General features: G+C 43.8%; 1 protein-coding gene across 1 annotated transcript; it reads left to right on the forward strand.

The window, feature by feature from the left end:
* Window positions 1-19,224: 19,224 nt before the first annotated feature.
* On the forward strand, window positions 19,225-24,491 carry LOC309562174 (uncharacterized protein; the record flags this gene model as incomplete). The annotated part of the gene is made up of 2 exons (XM_082266296.1): window positions 19,225-19,240; window positions 23,107-24,491. The coding sequence occupies 2 exons, from the start codon at window positions 19,225-19,227 to the stop codon at window positions 24,489-24,491; spliced, it is 1,401 nt and encodes a 466-aa protein (XP_082122422.1).
* Window positions 24,492-25,184: the final 693 nt, after the last annotated feature.

Below are 25,184 nucleotides of genomic sequence, written 5' to 3' on the forward strand. Positions count from 1 at the left end.
TGAGGTTTAATGTGGAGAAGTGTAAGGTTTTGCACTTGGGGACTAAAAACATAAAAACACAATACACGTTAGGAGGGGAACCCTTGGGGAATCAAAAATGGAGAAGGATCTGGGAGTCTTGGTTGATGATAGATTAGGCAACAGCATGCAATGTCAAGCGGCAGCTGCCAAAGCCAGCAGAATATTAGCATGCATAAAGAAAGGGATGTATTCCAGAGATAAGACTATAATCCTTCCACTTTATAAAACTCTGGTCCGACCGCATCTGGAGTATTCTGTCCAGTTCTGGTCGCCAGTCCTCAGGAGGGATGTGTTGGAGCTGGAGAGAGTCCAGAGAAGGGCAACTAAACTGATTAGGGGATTGGAGGACCTTAACTATGAAGAGCGGCTGCAATCGCTCGATTTATTCTCCCTGGAGAAGAGACGCCTGAGGGGGGACATGATAGCAATTTATACATTTCTCAATAGGGATCTCAGCTTAGAAAAAAAGCTGTTCATTCGAAGGGATTGCATGGGGACAAGAGGGCATACAATGCGATTAGAGGAGAAGCGTTTTAACCTCAGGCAATGAGGGGGGTTCTTTACTGTTAGGGCTACAAGATTGTGGAATTCTCTACCACAAGAGGTGGTTTCTGCGGGTAGTATGGTGGCTTTCAAAAGACTCTTAGACTTACATCTCAAGGATCAGGATATTAAGGGCTATATGAGATGATTACAGCCGCACACACCCACACAGGTTGAACTGGATGGACTATTGTCTTTATTCAACCTCACCTACTATGTAACTATGTAACTCCAATTAGATGATACGGCTACGCGGCCTACCAGAAACTATAGGGGGCCCGGAGTTAAAGTCTACTGTGATAAAGATCTTGAATGGGGTGCTGGAACGACCCCCCACTGAAAATATTGAAATTGATAGAGATCATAGAGTTAAACCCCCACGTAAGATGGGCTCAGACCTTTCATCTGATGTCTTGATTAAGATTCACTTAAGATTCACTTATACTTCCTTAAAGAGGATATTATGAGAAGAGCGTGGACAAGGGCCTGATTGAATTTGAAGGCATACCTATAAAACTGCTACCAGATCTATCTCGTAATACGCTTAGGATGAGGTCCACGTTGAAACCTCTCTTGGAGGTTATACGAAATACTGGGGGGACATATCATTGGGGTCACCCATTCCATCTGGTAGTACAGAGAAATAGAAGGTTGTTTAAGTTGAAATGGCCCGATCAACTCCCGGATCTTTTTATTTTTCTGGAGACTTCTCCTATCCCTGTAATGGATTGGCTTGAAATATTAGGTAATCAAGGTATATGGGATACGAGATTAAATCGGCTCTACCGACGTCTGAGAAAATGCAGCAAGTCAGTCACAGAAGAAACCAATTAGTCCAGTTAGGACGTAAAAAAAAAAAACATATGTTTGTATGATGGACATTCACATAGATATCCTAGAGACAAACTGCTAAAAATCCGTTGTTTCCCCTATTTGAGTAAGGCTGGCCATACATGATACAATTTTAATGCAATTTTCTGTCCAATTTTTTTTTTAAATTTGCCTTCAGGTGTGTAGTTCGAGGGCCTGCCTAATTGGATGTAGGTGAATGTGTTGTTTAGCTTTGGCCTCACGTCATGTGGTCTGTGGTAGATCTAGCAGAGGATTGTGCAACAGAGGTTGAACATGTATGGCCAGCCTAAGGTGATCCCATTTCTCTGGATATTAGGGAGATGGGAATGTATTTTAAAACGAGGGGATGGGGAAGACAGATGGAGGGGGAATGGGTTAAGGGCGGGGGAGGATGAAGGAGGGATAGAGGTATATATGCGATCAAATATGCCTGCCAGTTTTGTTTTGGCAGGATTTGACCGCAATAATTATGAGAGGCTGGTATATACCAATCATGTCTCCCAGAACTTTGTTTTTTCTTTTTTCTCTCTTTGTTGATAGACTCAATGTTGTTTTTCTCTTTTTTTATATATATGTAGTTGTATGCATAATTGGGGGTTTTATTTTTTCTATCTATCCTCCGGGGGTTATTGACACCGCATATCTCTACATTAGGTAGGCGCCTGGTTGTGCATGGTTAAGGTTTAACCAATTTATAGGGATTTCTGCCCCTTTTTGGGGGCCTTTTTTTTTTTTTTTTGCTGCCCTATGGGACGGGGGATGTCAAATATGGCATCCAAGGTTGCTATGATGCCGCGAGCGACTGCAAGTTGTAAGATTACTACATATAATGTTAGAGGGCTGTCTACCCCACAAAAACGTGTACGTTTATTAAGTGATCTAAAACGTTACTCCACACATGTAGCATTTGTACAAGAGACATATTTCCGCAAAGAGTGCCTACCCAAATTTTATAATAAGGATTTTCCGTGGTCTTACCTTGCTCCATCCCCTATTTCTAAATCCAAGGGGGTAAGTACCCTTATTTCTAAATCTATGCCTTGGATTTACAAAGAGGAATTAGTTGACCCTATGGGTAGATACCTAATGGTCAGGGAGTATGGGGAGTACAGACGTAACACTATTGAATGTATATTTCCCTAATTCAGACCATTTGTTGTTTCTACAGAAATTGATACCAGCTATATTGGGTTTCCGTGAGGGGCATCTTGTGATGGGGGGGGGGATTTTAACTATGTCCCCGAGCCATTACTGGAAGCCTCTAGGAGAACCTCAAGCATTTCATATGCCCGACTACGGAGGTTACAACGAGAAATTTCGTTATAGGAGCTAACTGATCCATGGCAATTGATGCATCCTAGAGAGAGAAATTATACATATTACTCATCAATCCATGGCGCCTATACTCAAATTGATCGCATCCTTATAACACAGTCTGATCTGCCTTTGGTTTCTTCGTCTGATATAGATGATTTTTCCATTTCAGATCATTCACCTGTACATATGACTTTAGAATGGGAGGCGAGACCCCCTAGACCTGCGTCCTGGTGTCTAAACTAATCTTTTCTACAAATCCCAGAGGCGGTAACAGAGGTGGACGAATCAATGGTTAATTATTTCCGGGAAAATAACGATGAATCTATATCACAATCAGTTACCTGGGAGACACATCAATGTGTAATACGAGGGGTATTTATTCGGATTGCCACACAACGTAAAAAAGAACAAGAATCGGTTGTAAGAGATCTTCTTTCCAAAATAGATTCTCTCAGTAAGCTTCATAAGAGAACCTTAGCAGAGGTGGATCTGGCTCCACTCACGTGTGCTAGAGAGGAGCTTAATCGCATCCTCTTCCAAAAGACGATACGAAGCATGATGTGGACCAGAAGGCATTATTATGAGTACTCAAACAAACCAGGGGTGATGTTGGCTCGGGTATTAAGAGGACCGAGACGTCGAACATATATATCACAAATCCAGAGAGAGGGAGGAGGAATAGTACATACCTCTATGGATATTGCAGATGAGTTTCGTTCCTTTTACCATTCTTTGTATAATTTACATAACTCTGGGCAAAAAATACCCCTCCATAAAAAAGCAGAACAAATAGAGACATACCTACGTGATTCTGGTATGCCTACTATATCTGAGAAACAAGCTTTAAAACTTGAGGGGGAAATTACGGAAGAGGAATTGATGCTAGCCCTTACACAAGCTAAATCACATAAAGTGCCTGGCCCTGATGGGTTTCCACTATCTTACTATCAGAAATTTAGTGTGCGTCTTAAACAGCCTCTATTCGCACATTTCAATGCAGTACGGAACGACTCAGCTCTACCAATTGACTCGTTAAGGGCACATATTACCTTAATACATAAAGAAAGGAAAGATCCCCTGGTATGTGGAAATTATCGACCCATATCCCTCATAAATTCTGTTACTAAACTATATTCGAAGATCCTTGCAAATCGCATCATGCCCCATATTCCCCACTTGATACATGTAGATCAGGTGGGCTTTGTGCAGTCCCGGGAGGCACGTGATAACACCACACGTGTAATAGATCTTATACACTCAGCCAGAACTACACAGAGCAAATTGATATTACTGTCGACTGATGCAGAGAAAGCCTTTGACAGGGTGGCCTGGTGTTTTATGCGGGCCATCCTGTCATATATTGGATTGGGCCCCCAAATGCGGCAATATATATTGGCTCTCTATTCTGCACCGTCGGCTGCTGTGCGGGTGAATGAGTGGAGATCAGACTATTTTTCAATTTCTAATGGAACACGCCAGGGTTGCCGTTGTCGCCTCTTATATTCATTTTAAGTCTTGAACCACTGCTGTGCTGGATACGTAAGTCTCATGATGTTATGGGGGTGTCGCATGGTGACAATCAGCATAAGGTGGCCGCTTTTGCGGACGACCTTATGTTTTTCGCCACCAATCCATCTATTACATTACCTAATATCTTAGACGCCCTGCAAGTATATGGTAATCTAACTTTAAGATTAATTTTAAAAAATCGACGGCTCTGAATATATCCCTATCTTCCCAGGAAGAACTCTGTTTGCGAAGGTCCTTCTCGTTCCAGTGGGCTAATGGCTCACTGGATTACCTGGGGGTACAAATTACACCAGACCCACTAGATTTATATAGAAGGAATCACCTTACATTAGTGGGGAAAATTTAGGCAGATCTACGCACGTGGCAACCCTTGGCCTTAACATGGTTTGGTCGGTGTAGTGTTATTAAAATGAATGTACTTCCTAGGATACTGTACATGCTACAGGCGCTACCAATTGCCGTCCCCTCTTCATTTTTTCATCAAATTAATGTTTTGTTTCGAACATTTATATGGTCAACCAAATCACCTAGGATCAGACTACAGACCTTATTTCTGCCCAAGGAAAGAGGAGGAGTCAGACTACCTGATATTCTTCGGTATTATAGGGCCATACACTTTGTAAGAGTATTCGATTGGCACTGTAGCGGAGTCACTAAACCTTGGGTTGGGATAGAGTTAGAAGAGGCCGGACAGCCAACCCCGCAGGCTCCATGGTCGGTCTTTGCATCTACGGATGCAATATGGGCACACCCAACAGTGGGGGTAACGCTGAGAGAATCCCAATGAATGCAAAGCCATCCTAAGATAGCACCCTATCCTTCGCCTTTAACGCCTATCTTGGGCAATCTGATTTTTCCCCCCGGCTGTACGAATGCCAGGATACGTAAGTTGGCGCAATTGGGAAGAACACGTGTGTGTGATATATGGCAACAAGGCCATATGCCTTCTCAAGAGGAGATCAAGGCATGGCCTGGAGTGTCATTAGATTATTTTAGTATCTACCAATTGCGACACTTTATCTGGTCATTCCAGCAAAAAGGCTATATACCACGAGATCCGACTCAATTTGAAACTTTATGTTTATCAGGAGAAGCGCCTAGACACCTAATATCTTGGTTTTATACTATGATCTTAGAGGACCCGGTAGAACAGTATTTGACATTTTTACGAAAGTGGGAGCGGGATCTTATGATTACATTGACACCGGTAAAAATAAATAAGATATTGAGCTTGGTACACAAATCCTCATTAGATAGTAAAATACAGGAAACAGGATATACAATTCTGACCAGATGGTATAGGGTTCCAGTAGTACTAAATAAAATGGATGCGAGCGGTTCAGATAAGTGTTGGCGCTGTGGATTGAAGGAGGGCACCATGTTACATATTTTTTGGGAGTGCTCCCTTCTGCGGCCTTTTTGGATAAAGGTTGCCTCAATCATTAAACAATTGACTAATGTGGAGGCACTGGATGACCCTGCATTATGTCTGCTCCATCTGACATCGAGTTCAGTTAAGACGTATAGAAAGTCGTTGACACTCCAACTCCTCAATGCCGCAAAAGCATGTATACCGGTATTTTGGAGGCGAAATATGCCACTACCAATTAAGCTTTGGTATTCAAAGGTTAATGAGATCCATAAAATGGAAGAATTGACTGCCATATTGAGGGGTACGGAGGAACAGACTAGAATACGATGGCTACCATGGATACATTATACAGGAACTGATGTATATCAACAGGAGACGGAGGGGCTGGCTCCCCGTGTCTCGCTATGATAGATATCACTCAGCACAACCCCCCTCCCATAAGAGAAAGGATGTAAGGGGAAACCCGATAGGGAAAGCAATTGTCTTTTTTTTTCCTCCCCCCGATGTTTCTCCAACTGCATAGGGAATAATTGTAGGATGCACTTGGGTTAAGACACACAATGTAATTTTGGTTGCAATTAGAGTTGAGCGGACACCGAACCCCATTGAAGTCAATGCGGACCCGAACTTTCAGGCACTAAAATGGCTCTAAAACACCAATGGAAAGGGCTAGAGTGCTGCAAATGGCAGCAAAACGTAGTTAAGAGCATGGCAAGTGCTCTGCAAACAAATGTGGATAGGGAAATAACTTAAAACAACAAAAAAAAAACAGAAAAATAAAACAATGTTCTTCATCTCTGAAGGACGAGGCCCATATGGAGTAGGAGGGAGGTTGAGGTGGTGGTGGATGTGGCGGTGTCATAGGCGTGCGCACAGGGTGGGCCGGATGTGCCTGGGCACACCCTAATAACCTAGGGCACATAGCATTATCGCTCTGTTTGCCAGTGAGGAGATGGGAAAGATCTCCCTCGGACCTGCTCTGCTCTATTTCACTTTGCCAGCAGGGAGAGTAATGTATCGGGGCCATGTACATGTAGGCAAACACATGCATGTGTATTTAAACTTTGGGGTGCACACTCTAATGCAATAGGCTGCGCACACCTATGGGCGGTGTAGGTGGAAGCGGCGGTGGAGGAGGACCAGGGCCGGATTAAGAGCATCATGGGCTTGGTGCTGAGGATTTTGAAGGGCCTTAAGGGCCGCGCCTTGGCATGCACCCAGAGGAGGAAGGGTGCAGCCATGCATGCCTAATTCCACATGGGATGCTGTCTCTGAAGCCCATAAACACATCCATGCATCGGCAACTGTCCCTCCTTGTCCGGCCTTCGTGCTGTGTGGGGAGGTTCTGAGGGAGCTGCCTGGGGAAGCGAGCATAGAAGCCAGACTTCTGTGTTTACAAGTGACAGAAGAGCGGTAACAGTGAATATGACCAACCTGGGGCCTATATAAAGGTAGGGGCCTGGAGCTGCAGCTCCAATAGCCCCTACGTTAATCTGGCCCTGAGGAGGACGAGGTAGCCAACACTGCTTCTTTTCACAAATTTTAAATGAGGGTACACCCCAAAAGAGTGAGAAAGAGCAAAAATGGAACAATGGCTGGGTAAGGTCGGTATCCATCGCTATTCTGCACAAGGTACGGAAAAGTCCCGTGGGATCCATGCCTGGTTCATTTTAATAAACGTGAGCTTGTCCACATTGTCTCTGGACAGGCGGCTGTGCTTGTCTGTGATAACGCCCCCAGCCGTGCTAAATACCCGTTCAGATAATACACTGGCTGCAGTGCACGCCAGCACCTCCAAGGCGTAAAGGGAAAGCTCAGGCCATGTGCCCAACTTGGAGACCCAGAAGTTGAAGGGGGCAGACCCCTCATTCAGTACGTCTAGGCGCGTGCACACATACTGCTCCACCATGTTGGTGAAATGCTGCCTCCTGCTAAGACGTTCCATATGAGCTGCTGGTGCTGCTGTTTGTTGTGGCGTGCTGACAAAGCTTTTCCACATTTCGGCCATGCTAACCCTGCCTTCTGAGGTGCTGGCGGTGCCCTGGTTGCGTTGGCGACCTCTTCCTCCTCCTCCTCCTCCTCTGCCTTGTGCTTCCACTGTGGCCCCGCTGTCAGGTGGGAATGCCAGCAGCATGGCGTCTACCAGCATGCGCTTGTACTCGCGCATCTTGCGATCGCGCTCCAGTGAGTGAATTAAGGACGGTACGTTGTCCTTGTAACGGGGATCCAGCAGCGTGGCCACCCAGTAATCAGCACAAGTTAGAATGTGGGCAACTCGGCGGTCGTTGTGGAGACACTGCAGCATGTAATCGCTCATGTGTGCCAGGCTGCCCAGAGGCAACGAAAGGCTGTCCTCTGTGGGAGGTGTATCGTCCGTGTCCTCTGTATCCCCCCAGCCACGCACCAGTGATGGCCATGAGCTGGCCTGGGTGCCACCCTGCTGTGAACATGCTTCCATCTCCTCCTCCAGCTCCTCCTCCTCATCCTCCAGAACTGTGCCCCTGCTGGACAATTGTGTCCCTGGCGTTTGTGTGTGCAGGAACCCACCCTCGGAGCCCCTTGCGAATGACTGCCCTGAAAGCCTTGGAAATGTTACCTCTTCATCCTCCTCCTCCTCCTCATCCTGTGCCACATCCTCTTCCATCATCGCCTGAATTGTTTTTTCAAGGAGGCATAGAAGTGGGATAGTTAAGCTGAGAACGGCGTCATCGGCACTGGCCATGTTGGTGGAGTACTCAAAACAGCGCAACAAGGCACACAGGTCTCGCATGGAGGCCCAGTTCTTGGTGGTGAAGTGGTGCTGTTCCGCAGAGCGACTCACGCGTGCGTGCTGCAGCTGAAACTCCACTATGGCCTGCTGCTGCTCGCACAGTCTTTGCAGCATGTGCAAGGTGGAGTTCCACCTTGTGGGCACGTCACATATGAGGCGGTGAGCGGGAAGGCCGAAGTTACGCTGCAGCGCTGACAGGCGAGCAGCAGCAGGGTGAGAACGCAGAAAGTGCGCACAGATGGCCCGCACTTTCTGCAGCAGCTCTGACATATTGGGGTAGTTTTTAAGGAACCTCTGCACCACCAAATTCAGCACATGCACCAGGCAAGGGATGTGCGTCAAACCGGCTAGGCCCAGAGCTGCTATGAGATTTCGCCCCCGTTATCGCACACCACCAGGACTCATTTGTCTGCTGTTCCATGCTCCTCCACAACTCCTGCGCGGTGTGTGGTTTGTCCCCCAAACAGGCAAGTTTTAAAACTGCCTGCTGTCGTTTACCCCTGGCCGTGCTGAAGTTGGTGGTGAAGGTGTTACGCTGTCCGGATTAGGAGGCGGTAGAGGATGAGGAAGCGGAGTAGGAGGAGTTAGGAACAGGAGGCAAACTGAAGCGCCCTGCAATCCTCGGTGGTGGAAGGACATGCCCCAAATTGCTATCCGCCTCAGGCCCATCCGCCACTGCATTTACCCAGTGTGCCGTTAGGGAGATATAACGCCCCTGACCATGCTTACTGGTCCACGTATCGGTAGTTAGGTGGACCTTGACAGAGATGGCGTTGCGCAGTGCACACCTGATTTTTTCCCCCACTTGGTTGTGCAGGGAAGGGATGGCTTGCCTGGAAAAGTAGTGGCGGCTGGGCACGACGTACTGTGGGACAGCCACCGACATAAGGTTTTTAAAACTGTGCGTCTTCACCAGACGGAATGACAGCATTTCAAAGGCCAAGAATTTTGAAATGCTGCCATTCAGGGCCAGGGATCGCGGGTGGGTAGGGGGGTACTTCCTCTTCCTCTCAAGTGTTTGGGAGATGGAAAGCTGAACGCTTCCACGGGACATTGTGGAGATAGTTGGTGACCCAGGTGGTGGTGTTGCTGACAGATCCTCTGTTTGCGGGGTGGCAGGTGCCGGTATCACTACAGATGTGGCTGGAGCGGCCGAGACTGCAGCAGAAGAGGAAGCAGGATGAGCCAGAGACGTTTCTTGGTTTTGAAGGTGTCTACTCCATTGCAGCTCGTGCTTTGCACTTAGATGCCTGATCATGCAGGTTGTGCTCAGGTTGAGAAGGTTTATGTCTCGCTTCAGGCTCTGATTGCACAGGGTGCAAGCCACTCGTGTCCTGTCATCAGCACATTTTCTAAAGAACTTCCACGCTAGAGAACTCCTTTGAGCTGACTTTGGTGCGCTCGTTCCCTTGCTGCGTTGGGCAGTAGCGGGCGTAGTGTCTAGGGCACGGCCGCTCTGCTTCTGCACCCTGCTCCCTCTTCTGCTGTGCTGGTGGCTCTGTGCGACCACCGCCTCTTCCTCCAAACTACTCAGGTCACCTGCATGACGTTCATTCCATGTGGGGTCGAGGACCTCATCGTCCTCCACATCATCTTCCACCCAGTCTTCACCCTTGCCCTCCTTGTCGGTCTCCACAATGCTGAACACCGCAGCAGTTGGCACCTGCGTTTTGTCATCATCGGAGACGTGCTGCGATGGTCCTTGCATGTACTCATCTTAAGAAATAAGTGGTTGGGCATCGCTGCACTCAATCTCTTCAACTTCTGGGGCAGGGCTAGGTGGATGGCCCTGAGAAACCCTGCTGACAGAATCCTCAAAAAGAACAAGAGACTGCTGTATGGATTGGGGCTCAGACTGCTTGCCTGATTTCCAAGGGGGTGAGGTGAAAGACGATTGGACATTGGCTGCAGGTGCCAACTCTGACCTTTCTGCAGTAGACTGGTTGGGAGACAATGTGAAGGAACTGGAGGCACTGTCAGCAACCCAATCTACTATCGCCTGTACTTCTTCAGGCCTCATCACGTCTAGAGGCGCATTATGCCCTACCAAATACTGCTGCAGGTTCTGTCGCCTACTCACACTTGTGGAAGGTGTTTCAAAAATTATTTTATTAAAAATAAAATACATGTCCTAGGGTGTAAATTCATAGTCAATTATCTCGTCCAGCAATGTAGATCAACATCAATCAATAAGAAAATTGATCCTGACAACCTGTCAAAAAAACAAGCCAACCCACTTACACATCTGCTGCCAACATCTGTTTGCCGCAAAATGCTGAAGGAGAACAGAAGTGATCGTACACGTACTTTTAGGGACAGAATTCTTCTAGTGTTGACCAAAACTGCCTGCAATGTTTTCATTTATTCGTTTTGAAGACTAGGCATGCCTGCCGTCCCACAATTAAATGCCCAGTGTCAGGGTGGCCTATCAGAAGGGCTTGAAATTCTAACAAAGGTGGCAAGTTCTATGCTTATACAAATAATGGCTTTGATGAAGTTACTATTTTGCATAGCTTTTTCATGTGCGGTTCTGTTGGAGATATTCTGCATCAACAAATATGTGCTGGCAGCGTAGGCTATTAACTACCCGCTGCTGCTGTTAGTCTCATAGTTTTCTATTCCCCACAGGTTCACTTTAAGTCTCTGCACCACTACATCAGGAGTGACACTCCAGTTTCCTTTATTTTGACTAAAAACCTAAGACAGAATATGTTTGCCAGCACCATCTGGTGAAATTATCCCTAAAGTATAGCAGTGGGGGCTCGTAATTGAAAGACAAAATGCAAAACAACTTTCATAAAGTCAGAGGTACACAAAGAACTTCGTTCCCTTTAACTCCACTAATATTCATTCCTGTGCAAAACTTCTCCTACCTTCTGTTTACAAAGAAGAAAAGCAGCAGGAATTGTACCTCTTTCACAAGGATTATAAGATCCTTCAAATCTTTGTGTAGCATGTGTATGTGCTGGGTGGAATCTGATGAGACTAGACAATTGACTTTTGCTGCCTGCTGATTTCAATGAGCAAAGGAGAGGGGATAGAACCAGCATAATTTCTCAATAATTTTTATTAAAGAATAACAAAAAACATGCAACATCAGAAATGATACAGCAATAAAGACGACTCCAAAACAAAGAAAGGTCGGAAAACATAGAATATTATGGTCCAGTGGAGTGGGCCTGCGGAGTACAAGGCAGCCCGCAATACAGGAGCCCATAAGGATGGAAAAAAAAAGCAGTCAGTGTTACAATTACAACTCAAAACATGGGCACTATCAAGTGGTATCGGGGGGTCGCCCCCGTAATAGTAGAGCACCACCCCCAAGACACCCCAGAAGGGAGCATACTGTGTCTCAGGGGAAGCGCTCCACATGTCAACTATGCAAATTGGTAGTGACCAAAACAGAGAATATAAAATCTACAATCCAAAGGCGTAAAACATAAAGGTTGCTTACAAATCGGCCCCAGGTGGGCCCAGAGATAAACCCAAACTATAAAAGGTTAGAATTCTCCGAACCATATCCAACTTGAGACAAAAAAAAAAAAAAAGAAACTCCAGACCGTGTCCTAGGAGCCCTTGCAGTTGAGTTCGTCAGCAGAATGTTATGGTGACATTATAACCAACATTAGAGTGAGGAAAAAGAAGATAGCGGAATGGAAGAAGAAGCAGACAGGCAGGAGAGAGAAAAGAGAGAAAGGGGATAGGAGAGACAAGGAAAGAAGTAGGTTCCTGCGGCCCAGCCACTGAAGACGTTGAGGGAGTCAAAAATTAACAAGGGGAAAATGGAGGAAAGGACCAGCACATAGAACCGTATCCACTCTCCTCAAATAGAAACATTTACAAAGGTCGCCCAGGGTTCCCAAATCATTTCAAACTTTTCTTTGGAGTCATCTAGAATACTAAACATCTTTTCCTGTGTCATCATCCAGGAGATTTTACGCTTAGCCTGACGAGCTGAAACTGTAGGCTGTTTCCACTGCTTGGCTATCGTCATCTTGGCACCGAGGAAGATGTAAAAGATAAGCGTCTGGGTGTGTTTAGGGACTTTGGGGATGCGTTGGCACAACAGAGCCTGAGCCGGGGACGGGTGAACGGTAATACCGGTGATCTGTCGGACTATTTTAAAAATACGTTGCCAGAACGTCCTAAGCTTGGGGCATTCCCAAAAAGTGTGAAGAAGAGTGCCAGTCAGATTGCATCCTCGGAAACAAGTCGGGGAGGTGGAGGGAAACATAGCGGCCAGTCTAGCGGGCACCAAGTACCATCTCATGAGAACCTTGAGATTAGCTTCCATGAGACCAATGTTGTGTACTCCCCGAAAAGAGCGTCCAACATTGGCGTGCCAGTCCGAGAGGTCCCAGTCCAGGTGGAGGTCTTGCTCCCATTTGAGCATGTAAGTAGGTTTGGTTTGGGCGTCATTCAGTAGTGCATAAATGAGAGAGATTCCTCCCCTAACATCAGAAAATTGGGCACACCATTGTTCATACGGGGTTACCCGCAGGGGCTCAGAGGATCCAGCCCTAAGCGAGTTGAGAAAATGCGTGATTTGGGTGAGACGGAATCTCTCCCCAGGTGGCATCTGTAGCTTAGTGGTATAATGAGAGAGTGTTAGAGGACCCGAGCAGTCCAAAAAGTGGCCTATCCTGTAAAGGCCTTTGTCAGTCCAGGAAGGTGTTTCACTTGTGCATGTAGCTGGCACAGATCGACCACGTCCTCTCCTTGCAACAGGAGCTCTACCAGCAGCACCACGGCCCCTATTTGACGGTCTCCTGATATTTCTGTAATTTATGATCTTGCCCTAGAAAGGTGTTTATTGAATAGCGGAACAAAACAACAACAGTATCGCACGGGTGTATCTGAAAGTCAAATATGCAAACTATGCCGCAATTTAATGTTTTTTACCCCAAAAGGGTGTATATTGAATAGCGGAATAGGAAAAAGGATAAAAAAACGGTGTATCTCACACGTACAAACACAGACTAAGCCCCGATTAAAATTTTTTGTACTCTAAAGGGAGGATGAGGAAGAGGAGTAGGAGGAGTTGGGAACAGGAGGCAAACTGAAGCGCCCTGCAATCCTTTGCGGTGGAAGGAGATGCGCCAAACAAATTTAAAAGGTGTATCTCACACGTACCGATACAGACTATGCCGTAATTTAATTTTCTTACACTCCAAAAGGGTGTATATTGAATAGCGGAATAGGAAAAATGTTATAATACGGTGTATCTCACACGTACAAACACAGACTAGGCCCCGATTACAATTTTTTGTACCCTAAAGGCAGGATGAGGAAGAGGAGTAGGAGGAGTTGGGAACAGGAGGCAAACTGAAGCGCCCTGCAATCCACGGCAGTAGAAGGAGATGCGCCAAACAAATTTAAAAAGGTGTATCTCACATGTACCGATACAGACTATCCCGCAATTTAATTTTTTACACTCAAACAGGGTGTATATTGAATAGCGGAATAGGACAAATTTTACAAAACGGTGTATCTCACACGTACAAACACCAACTAGGCCCCGATTACAATTTTTTGTACCCTAAAGGCAGGATGAGGAAGAGGAGTAGGAGGAGTTGGGAACAGGAGCCAAACTGAAGCACCCTGCAATCCTCGGCGGTAGAAGGAGATGCGCCAAACAAATTTAAAAAGGTGTATCTCACATGTACCAGTACAGACTATCCTGCAATTTAATTTTTTACACTCAAACAGGGTGTATATTGAATAGCGGAATAGGACAAATTTTACAAAACGGTGTATCTCACACGTACAAACACAATCTAGGCCCTGATTACAATTTTTGTGTACCCTAAAGGCAGGATGAGGAGTAGGAGGAGTTCGGAACAGGCAGGAGGCAGACTGAAGCACCCTCAAATCCTCGGCAGTATGAGATGCGCCCCAAAAATTGGAAAGGTGTATCTCACACGTACCAACACAGACTATCCCGCAATTTAATTGTTTATACCCAAAGGTTTTGATTAAATAGTGGAATAGAAAATATGATCAAAAAAAGTGTATGTATCTCACACGTACAGAAGCACACTAGGCCCCAATTACTATTGTTTGTACCCCTAAAGGCAGGATGAGGAGTAGGAGGAGTATGGAACAGGCAGCACCCTCAAATTTTCAGAAGTATGAGATGAACCCCAAAAACTTGGAAAGGTGGATCTCACACGTACCAACACAAACTATCCCACAATTTAATTGATCCCCAAAGGTTTTTATTGAATAGCGGAATAGGAAATATGATCAAAAAAAGTGTATGTATCTCTCACGTACAAAACCACACTAGGCCCCAATTACTATTGTTTGTACCCCTAAAAGGCTGAATGAGGAGTAGGAGGAGTATGGAACAGGCAGCACCCTCAAATCTTCAGAAGTATGAGATGAACCCCAAAAACTTGGAAAGGTGGATCTCACACGTACCAACACAGACTATCCCGCAATTTAATTGATCCCCAAAGGTTTTTATTGAATAGCGGAATAGGAAATATGATCAAAAAAAGTGTATGTATCTCACACGTACAAAACCACACTAGGCCCCAATTACTATTGTTTGTACCCCTAAAAGGCTGAATGAGGAGTAGGAGGAGTATGAAACAGGCAGCACCCTCAAATCTTCAGAAGTATGAGATGAACCCCAAAAACTTGGAAAGGTGGATCTCACACGTACCAACACAAACTATCCCGCAATTTAATTGATCCCCAAAGGTTTTTATTGAATAGCGGAATAGGAAATATGATCAAAAAAAGTGTATGTATCTCACACGTACAAAACCACACTAGGCCCCAATTACTATTGTTTGTACCCCTAAAAGGCTGAATGAGGAGTAGGAGGAGTATGGAACAGGCAGCACCCTCACATCTTCAGAAGTATGAGATGAACCCCAAAAACTTGGAAAGGTGGATCTCACACGTACCAACACAGACTATCCCGCAATTTAATTGATCCCCAAAGGTTTTTATTGAATAGCGGAATAGGAAATATGATCAAAAAAAGTGTATGTATCTCACACGTACAAAACCACACTAGGCCCCAATTACTATTGTTTGTACCCCTAAAAGGCTGAATGAGGAGTAGGAGGAGTATGGAACAGGCAGCACCCTCAAATCTTCAGAAGTATGAGATGAACCCCAAAAACTTGGAAAGGTGGATCTCACACGTACCAACACAAACTATCCCGCAATTTAATTGATCCCCAAAGGTTTTTATTGAATAGCGGAATAGGAAATATGATCAAAAAAAGTGTATGTATCTCACACGTACAAAACCACACTAGGCCCCAATTACTATTGTTTGTACCCCTAAAAGGCTGAATGAGGAGTAGGAGGAGTATGGAACAGGCAGCACCCTCAAATCTTCAGAAGTATGAGATGAACCCCAAAAACCCCAAATATCATTCAGCTCTGCTGCAGGCCACAATTTAATTTTTTTAACCCAAGGCTGTATATTGAATAGTGGAATAGAAAAAAAGTGTATGATTTCTGAAACCACTCAATATTAGCACATGTGAACTGAACACAGCAGTGTATGATCAGTCACTCAGCACAGCACAGCTGAAGGAAAAATGCTGCACACAGTGCCTGATAGAAAAATACTTTTCTCCCTCCTCCTCAGTGGGCAAAAAAGATTGTGTTCACTGCACCCCAAAAAGATTGTGTTCACTGCACCCCAAAAAGATTGTGTTCACTGCAGCCCACACACAGCAAAATGGATGTGGACCACTGACACCTGCCTATCTCCTATCCCACACCACACAGCAATATCGATTGTAGTTTGTAGAACACACTGTCTGACCCTAAAAATCAGCAGACTCTGTCCCTAAAAGGATTGATAAGATCGTAGATTGGTGACTGCAAACCCCCCCCCCCCCCCCTACACAGCAATATCGATTGTAGTTTGTAGAAAGCACTGTCTGACCCTAAAAATCAGCAGACTCTGTCCCTAAAAGGATTGATAAGATCGTAGATCGGTCACTGCAAACCCCACCCCACACAGCAATATCGATTGTAGTTTGTAGAACACACTGACCCTAAAAATCAGCAGACTCTCTCCCTAAAATGCCTACAACTCGCCCTGCCTAACACACTCCGACCTGTCCCTCAATTCTATCCGGACACAAATGTTTTTTTTTTCCTGTCTGTCCCTAATCAGCAGCCAGCACCCCAAAAAGATTGTGTTCACTGTACCCCAAAAAGATTGTGTTCACTGCACCCCAAAAAGATTGTGTTTACTGCAGCCCAAAAAGATTGTGTTCACTGCAGCCCACACACAGCAAAATGGATGTGGACCACTGACACCTGCCTATCTCCTATCCCACCCCACACAGCAATATCGATTGTAGTTTGTAGAACACACTGACCCTAAAAATCAGCAGACTCTGTCCCTAAAAGGATTGCTAAGATCGTAGATCGGTCACTGCAAACCCCACCCCACACAGCAATATTGATTGTAGTTTGTAGAACACACTGTCTGACCCTAAAAATCAGCAGACTCTGTCCCTAAAAGGATTGCTAAGATCGTAGATCGGTCACTGCAAACCCCACCCCACACAGCAATATCGATTGTAGTTTGTAGAACACACTGACCCTAAAAATCAGCAGACTCTCTCCCTAAAATGCCTACAACTCGCCCTGCCTAACACACTCCGACCTGTCCCTCAATTCTATCCGGACACAAATGTTTTTTTTTTCCTGTCTGTCCCTAATCAGCAGCCAGCACGTTGATGTGTGCTCTCTCCCTGGACTAAACAGCAGAATGACGCCGCAGCGGCGCTGCCTCGAACTTATAAAGACTTGGTCACATGCTTCAGACGGCCAATCACAGCTACTGATACATTTGTAGGCATGGCTGGGATGGCTTAGGCACACCAGTTAAACGCTTGTTGATTGGCTGTTGAAAGCCCGCCATGAAAAGCGCGCCAAAGCATGCAAAACCCGGAATAAAACGACCGAACACGGATTTTTACCCGAATATACAGTAAAGTTTTCGGGTCCGTGTTCGGGTAACAAAAATCCAATTATTCGGTACGAACACGAATAATACAGTCCGTGTTCGCTCAACCCTAGTTGCAATATATAATAGGATGGAAAGCTACATGTGTGAGGTGCTCATAGGGGTTATATATATATTTTTTTCTCTTCTCTTTTGTGCAACATCACTTAAAAGCTATTACTACACAATTGAAGTTTTAGAACACGTGTGGTATTTTTTTTCTTTATTTTTTTTTTTTCTCTTTATTTATCTCTTAACGAGTATTTTGCATAATTGATACATCTGATCACCCATGGGGTTTTTTTTTTTTTTTCCCTCACTTAATGAGTATATTGCATATTAGTTGCATCTGATCACTGGTGTTTTTTTTTTTTGTAACATCACTTAATCTATTACTACACAATTGAAGTTTTGGAACACGTGTGGATTTTTTTTTTTTTTTTTTTGCGTGTTTTAGGGGTAACACTATTTATGATAACATTGCACAATTGATGTATTGGAGCACGTGTGAAAATCCCTGATATTTTTTCATTTACCTATGTGTAATTTACTAGCTGGAGAAAAGGGGATGTGTATTGTATTTTTGTTTTGTTTGAATATATATTCTATGTATTATTGTATTGAAAAATGAAAAAAAAAAAAACATCATACTGTTCGACTACCACGATCGTTTTGACCAATTGCCCTCTTTGTCCTCTTGATAATTGATTCCCCCACTACCACAATCTGTCTAACCTTTCCTAAGTCTCGGCACCCCTCCTTCCTAGAGCCGCCGCTCCCCTGGCAGCTGGGGGAGGGCGCCTGCTCCAGCACTGCCACCGCTGAGCTGATATCCACATCATCATGCAACTTGGCATATTTGTTGTGGTGTACCATCTCAGGACTGGCCTCCCTAGCGCTCTTCCCTCTTCCCCTCCTTCTGTCACCCAACTGCCTACCTCTGGTGCCTGTATCTCGTCTCCACTTCTCCTCCCTCCTCTATGCTCCCCCCTGCCAGCACCTGCTGGGTAATGTCCAAGCTCCTTTGCAGGTTGTTGATGCTACGCAGTGTTGCTACCTTGTTCTCTAGATCCAGGATCTGAGCTTCCAGAAAAACAGGTCGCTCACATCTTGCACAGCAGTATTCGCCCTCGATTGGTTCATCAAGGGACGCATATATGGAGCAAGCAGTGCACTGAGTGGTATCCCCAATCCTGTCTGAGGTTATTACCCTCTATTCTATGGGGATAATTAGTTTAACGACCTGCTATTCGTTACCTACACTACCTCTATCTCACCTGGTACTAACCCTAGGGTACTCACCGGATGACACATCAGATGAGGGGATTGTCACTAATGTATGTGGATGATTGGAGCACGTAGTGGTGAACACTAATTAAGGAAACAGTCATTTGGATATGTGAACATAATCCTGTTTTTTTTATGAAAGATTTAGCATATGCAAGCAAATTCATACCAAAGGACTCTTTATGGACTGATGCATTGTTTATTTTGTTTTGTTTGTTATATATGGTTTTATACGATATACTGATTTTAAAAATTGCAATGCAAACAGATTTAAAGGGATACTAGCACCTTAGCATTTGGGAGCGCTGCACCACTTTTTAATATGATCTTTATTTAATATGATCTTTATTCAACCTTACCAACTATGTAGGATTATCCCCATTTAATTATGTATGTATGAATGTGAGTTAGGGACCTTAGATTGTAAGCTCCTTGAGGGCAGGGACTGATGTGAATGTGCAATGTATATGTAAAGCGCTGCGTAAATTGACAGCGCTATATAAGAACCTTAAATAAATAATAAATAAAATAGTGGGTACGATGTCCAACGGGTATGGTAATTGAAAGAGTGTATCAACGTGCCTTACAAGAATTATCTTTCATATTACATTTTGTTAGGGCTCATTCTACAATGAAATGTGGCCCCTGCAATTATAGATTTAACAAGCCAGACTAGCCAGCTATGTTTTGCATTTAGACGACATGTAAACACCTGTTCATTCATTCATTGGGACACTTGACAAAGTTAAGTCTGCGCATGGAAATTACGGACACCACCTAAACACTTGACAATTGCTTACATTAACACATAACAAGCTGAACACAGACGGACCGATACTATAACAAGACACCCCATATTGACACAGATGTATAGGACACAAAATCCTTTTCATGTAACTGTTTCTATGAGTGATGTTGTACTGTTCAATTGACTTACGATTGTTTCAAGCAGTTTCTGCTGCCGAAATATCCTTTAAATGGGAGCACGAAACTTGAAATAAACAGTTGTGACTGCACTAAGTTTGAGTGCTGTGTGTCGTCATAACTCCCAGCTGGTTGGAGGGTGAACTCATCATCTATTGGGGGAGGTTAGCAACTGAAGGGCTGTAATATCATCGTGATTGCCTCCTGACGAGAATTGAGCTAACAGTTTTGGTGTCAGAAAGTGAGATCTGCCAAAAACACAGTATGGGGTAAGTGATTATATTTTCTATTATTATTATTACTACCCTATACTGTCAGAGCAGATAAACGGTACCCAGTTAACCGCTAATTTTAGCAACTCCCAGGAATCTGAAATTCCCAAAGATGGGGTTTGATACTCCAGCGCTTGGAGCGCCAAAGATAAAATGGGGTCTGGAACCCGGTTACAAAGCAGTACTGTGTGTGATGGTGAATTCCCCCTCCAAAACCTTGTATATAGATGTGTATAGACACTTAAGTGTATTTAGTCGTTATATAAGATTGCATGCCATTGTATAGATGTATGTGGAGATTGTATGTGATATTAAGCTGAGCTTGAAGGTATAGTCTTGCCCACCAAGGATAGTTAATCAGCAGACCATGAGTTGGATATGTATAAATCTGATTATTTAGACGCAGGAAACCACATAAGTTGGGAAACTAGGTTTTTCCAATAAAGTATAAACACTGACGTCACTACCCATAGATATATAAACCTTCAAACTCAGCTGATCTCACTTTGTATTCTAAGCTTAAGATAATGGGAAATTTTCAAGGTAAGGAGAATTCCGAGAAAATGATGAAATGTACGTTTAGGAAGATTGTATGAAAATTGTATCGTGTATGGGCAACCTTAGATCCATGAATCGTTATGTTGTGTTCGTTTTAACACTGTCCCTATAGGTGCTGTATCAGCAAAGCATTTCATAACATTGAATGAATGTTGGTTGCATAATAATTTGTTTTGTGTTTATGTTTTAAAGTGATGTGATTTTGCCACGGTAAAGGTAACAAATCCGTACTACACTTGTCATGGCAGCTTTTAGAAGCAAGGAAATATATATTTGGTGTGTAAAGTGTGACCTTAAGGACTAAAATTGTATTTCTATCCTTAAAAATCGTAAGCAATTTTGAACTTTCATCATTAAGGTTTTGTGTCACCAACTTTTCTTTCTTTATCACTGGCTTTTTAAAAAAAAAAATATTTTCTAAGTGCCTTTTTAGCAAACAAACCCCCCTCCCCCCCCCCACCTCTTTCGGTCTGTGACACAGGTAACTGCAAAGGGATTGTAAAGAGTTGTATTGTCATACAAATTAACGATCAGTTTTGCCTTGTAGAGAAAACAAGTTTTAAGGAATGTTCCGAATTGCTAAAGAATGGGTGACGTATGGGTTCTTATATTCAAATGAGAAATTACTAATGTTTTGAGCTGCTCGTTTTTTTTTTTCAACCATGGTGAACAATAATAATTTTTTTCTTTAAGTTTATGGTATACCATAATAATAACAAAAAAATATAGAAATCCACGTGGTAATAATTAATTTGACGTCAACAATTTTTGGTATTAGAAAAGTGCACTGTTAGGAAGGAAAATGTTTGATATGCTTACTGTATGCTCAATTCCTCTAACCGTTGGTTTATTTTTAGGAGGAAAAGTAAAATGTTTTGTTACTAAACCTTTCTGATGCTTATTCCTCAGATAAGTGAAATTTGAGATTTTCAGAACGACCAAGCACAGCCTTCAACAACAACCCATGGGAGTATTGTTTCCAAATTGTTTTTTTTTCTGATTGATTAGACTGTTTTTATGGGTGTTAGAAAGTTTCTATTTATTGGGTGTCAGATATTTGATGTGTTCTAAATTTGACATATATGAGCTCTGGCATAAATGAGGTGCTATGCTTTAGATAATTAAGCATCTCTGGTCTTTTTTTAGAGTTTTCCTTTGGTATATTGGTACATACTTTTGTATTCTGGTGCTAAACACTAATTGTTGAATTTATGCACTTATGCTTTTACTACCTTTTCTCTTGACAAGATTATTGGTATGGGATAATGTGCTCAGGCAGATACTGTAGTACTACTCTTATATAATAATCTTGAATACAAATGAAATTTTACAGATTTGTGTACATATACCATATGTAACTCTGGAAACTAGTGAGCTGATTGTCATTTATATGTCACAGCACGTTATCAGATGTGCAGTATGTGAAATCTGTATTGTTAAATAGTAGAAGAGAAAGCTGTCATTCAAAAAAAAAAATAGGATGGAAGTGGTTGGCTTGTTGATAGTATGCTAAGAATTAAAATGAATTTATGCCAGCGTTACTACTTTGATAAAAAATTTTAAAGGTAACCTCCTGCGGTGAATTCAATTAGTTGATCTCTTTTCATCCTGAAAGTGACTCACTGCCCAGGTTTTGCATATGAATGGTCCTTGAAGTCAGATTTTGTGTCTCCAAGGCTATTTGGGTTTCAATTTCCTGTTCAGGTGTCACCAAGCAATTGTGCAATCTCTTATAAATTTATGTTTGCATGAGTACTGACTTCTAGCTGTTTTGTGTGTCTCTATGTGTCCATGTACACAAGACAGCTTGAATTTCACTCCCTGTTGTTCAGTGATCACAGCATCTTAGCCATGCAAGGGATACTCAGTTCTAGGTAGCTTCCTGCTTGGGTGAGTCAGAGGACTGCAATTTAACCCATCTCCACCTTTGGAGGAATACAAGGCAGTTCAACCCCTCCAAGGGTCCTCACCATTGTTGCATGCGAAGACATGCTGTGTTCTCCCAAAACAGTGCCATTAAGTATCCTTCCTGTTACCTGCCTTCCTGTAGGCCCTAAACCTCAGTGCTGCGAGTAGTTTCACTAGCATTTATTTTTGCTGCCTGTCTATAGGCCAGAAGCCCAGTGGCGCAAAATACTCCTGCCATTCTTGTAAAACTTGTATTTTTTGTCTCTGTACTTACCTGCTATTCTTGCTAAAGTCAGAATGACTTCAGACCCGTCTCAACCCCATGAGTCCATTTATTCTCATATCTAGAGATTTTGCAAGAGGAATATGTGGTAATTGAAAAATTAAACAGTGATTATGGTGATCTCTCGCTCTCGTTTCCTTTGCCAACAGGTGCACCAACCCACCCATTCAAGCCTGGTGACAGAATCCTGGTGAAGGCCCCTCCATAAGCTGACGTCGCTAGACTGACCCTACGGACCTCCTGCAACGGTTCAAGCAGTGACCAGAACAGCGGTACTGACAGACGACTCCCCGGCTTGGATCCACGCATCGCGACAGACGGAAGCCCCACCCCTGGACCCCACGACGACGGACCGGAGATTGTGACACACACCAGACGAATTCCAGTTGGATCCAGACAGACGCATTGGTACAATGCCAACGGACACCCCTACTCCTGTAAAACTTCCCATTTTTGCAGCAGTGGTACTGTTTACAGCAAGCTCAACACTAGTAGCCACTGTCTGGTTACTGGCAACATGTGCTCACCACCCGGAGAACCTCTCCTCATTTTGCCCTTCCTCACCTCAGGAAAGGAGAGAGACACGAGACATTCATGTCTCCACTTTACAGTTAAAATCAAGCTTATTGGACACAAAGGACAACATATGGATGTTTATTGCTGCCAACATACTGAACTCTTCTGACTTTTGCCTTTCTGATCACTACAATTCTAATGATTTGTTCTCTACCTGCCTGCTAGCTGTTCCTACCCCAGTTAATGTTTTAAAAGTCTATTATAGTGGGGTGTGGGCTGACTCAAGTATAGAAGACACTGATGTATACACTCATCCAAATCTATATGCTTATCGTAGTGACAGATCCTCATATTCACTCACAGAGACAATGGTAGAGGTAGATACAGGATATGTAACCTCCGCTGAGGTATGTTACAACATGACCTGCAATAGAAGCTATATCCCTATGTGCACACAACCAAGTCGCCAGCCTACATACACCCTAGAATATAACGTCACCTGTTTAGAATCTCGTCTGTGCAAGTCAGTTGCCAATAATATGACATGCATTCATACAATAATGCAACCCAGCTATGTTAAGAATGTCCAGCTCCCTAAGGGATGGCTACTATCATGTGGGACTCATAGTTGGACATATATCCCAGGAAATAAAACAGGGGGTCCATGCACTCTTTCACGGCTCTCAGTAATTCTACCCCCAAAACAATCAATTGCCCACTCACGGTCCCCTAGATCTTTGGGGTACACTCTCCCAAGCAACTGTGACTCAGCAGTACATTTGCTCTCTGAAGCGGAATATATTTCTTTGGCCATATCCCTAGTTGGAGTCCCAGGCCTTGCTACAGAAAATCACAGACAACTGAGTAAGGTCGCCTGTGCTCTTGCAAAAGGGCTCAACCACACATCTAGTGCTCTGGCTGAATTATTAATGGATCTCCAGGGCACTAGACAGGCAATATTACAAAATAGGCTGACCATTGATTATCTGTTGCTGAAGCATAACATGGGATGTGATTCTTTCGAGGGTATGTGTTGTTTCAATTTGAGTGACCATTCAAAATCCATACAAAGTCATATCAAAACATTAAGTGAATTAGCAAAGGAAATTAAGGAAGATATCAGTAGCAATTGGTGGGACTGGTTTTTTGGGTGGTTGCCTGGAACTGCATTTTTCCAACGGATACTAATGACCTTAGTGGGGGTGATTGTGGGTATCATTATGTTGTGCTGTTGTGCTCAATGCATCCCTAATATCATATCTATGTGTAGGACATGTACACTTACAGCAAGAACACAGCCAACATACCCGGGGGGGCACATAGTGCTATTCACAGACTCTAGGTGACCCCACCCTTATGTATAAGGTTGGGGGTCAAAGGTTGGGTTGAAAGAGTGTATCAACGTGCCTTACAAGAATTATCTTTCATATTACATTTTGTTAGGGCTCATTCTACGATGAAATGTGGCCCCTGCAATTATAGATTTAACAAGCCAGACTAGCCAGCTATGTTTTGCATTTAGACGACATGTAAACACCTGTTCATTCATTCATTGGGACACTTGACAAAGTTAAGTCTGCGCATGGAAATTACGGACACCACCTAAACAATTGACAATTGCTTACATTAACACATGACAAGCTGAACACAGACGGACCGATACTATAACAAGACACCCCATATTGACACAGATGTATAGGACACAAAATCCTTTTCATGTAACTGTTTCTATGAGTGATGTTGTACTGTTCAATTGACTTACGATTGTTTCAAGCAGTTTCTGCTGCCGAAATATCCTTTAAATGGGAGCACGAAACTTGAAATAAACAGTTGTGACTGCACTAAGTTTGAGTGCTGTGTGTCGTCATAACTCCCAGCTGGTTGGAGGGTGAACTCATCATCTATTGGGGGAGGTTAGCAACTGAAGGGCTGTAATATCATCGTGATTGCCTCCTGACGAGAATTGAGCTAACAGTAATGCAACTTGGTGCACATGTATGTGTTCCTTTCGAGGGTGAATATTGCTGCACAAAATGTGA

The sequence above is a fragment of the Pelophylax lessonae genome, assembly GCF_965119305.1.
Source record: "Pelophylax lessonae genome assembly, chromosome: 8".
Classification (NCBI taxonomy): Eukaryota; Metazoa; Chordata; class Amphibia; order Anura; family Ranidae; genus Pelophylax; species Pelophylax lessonae.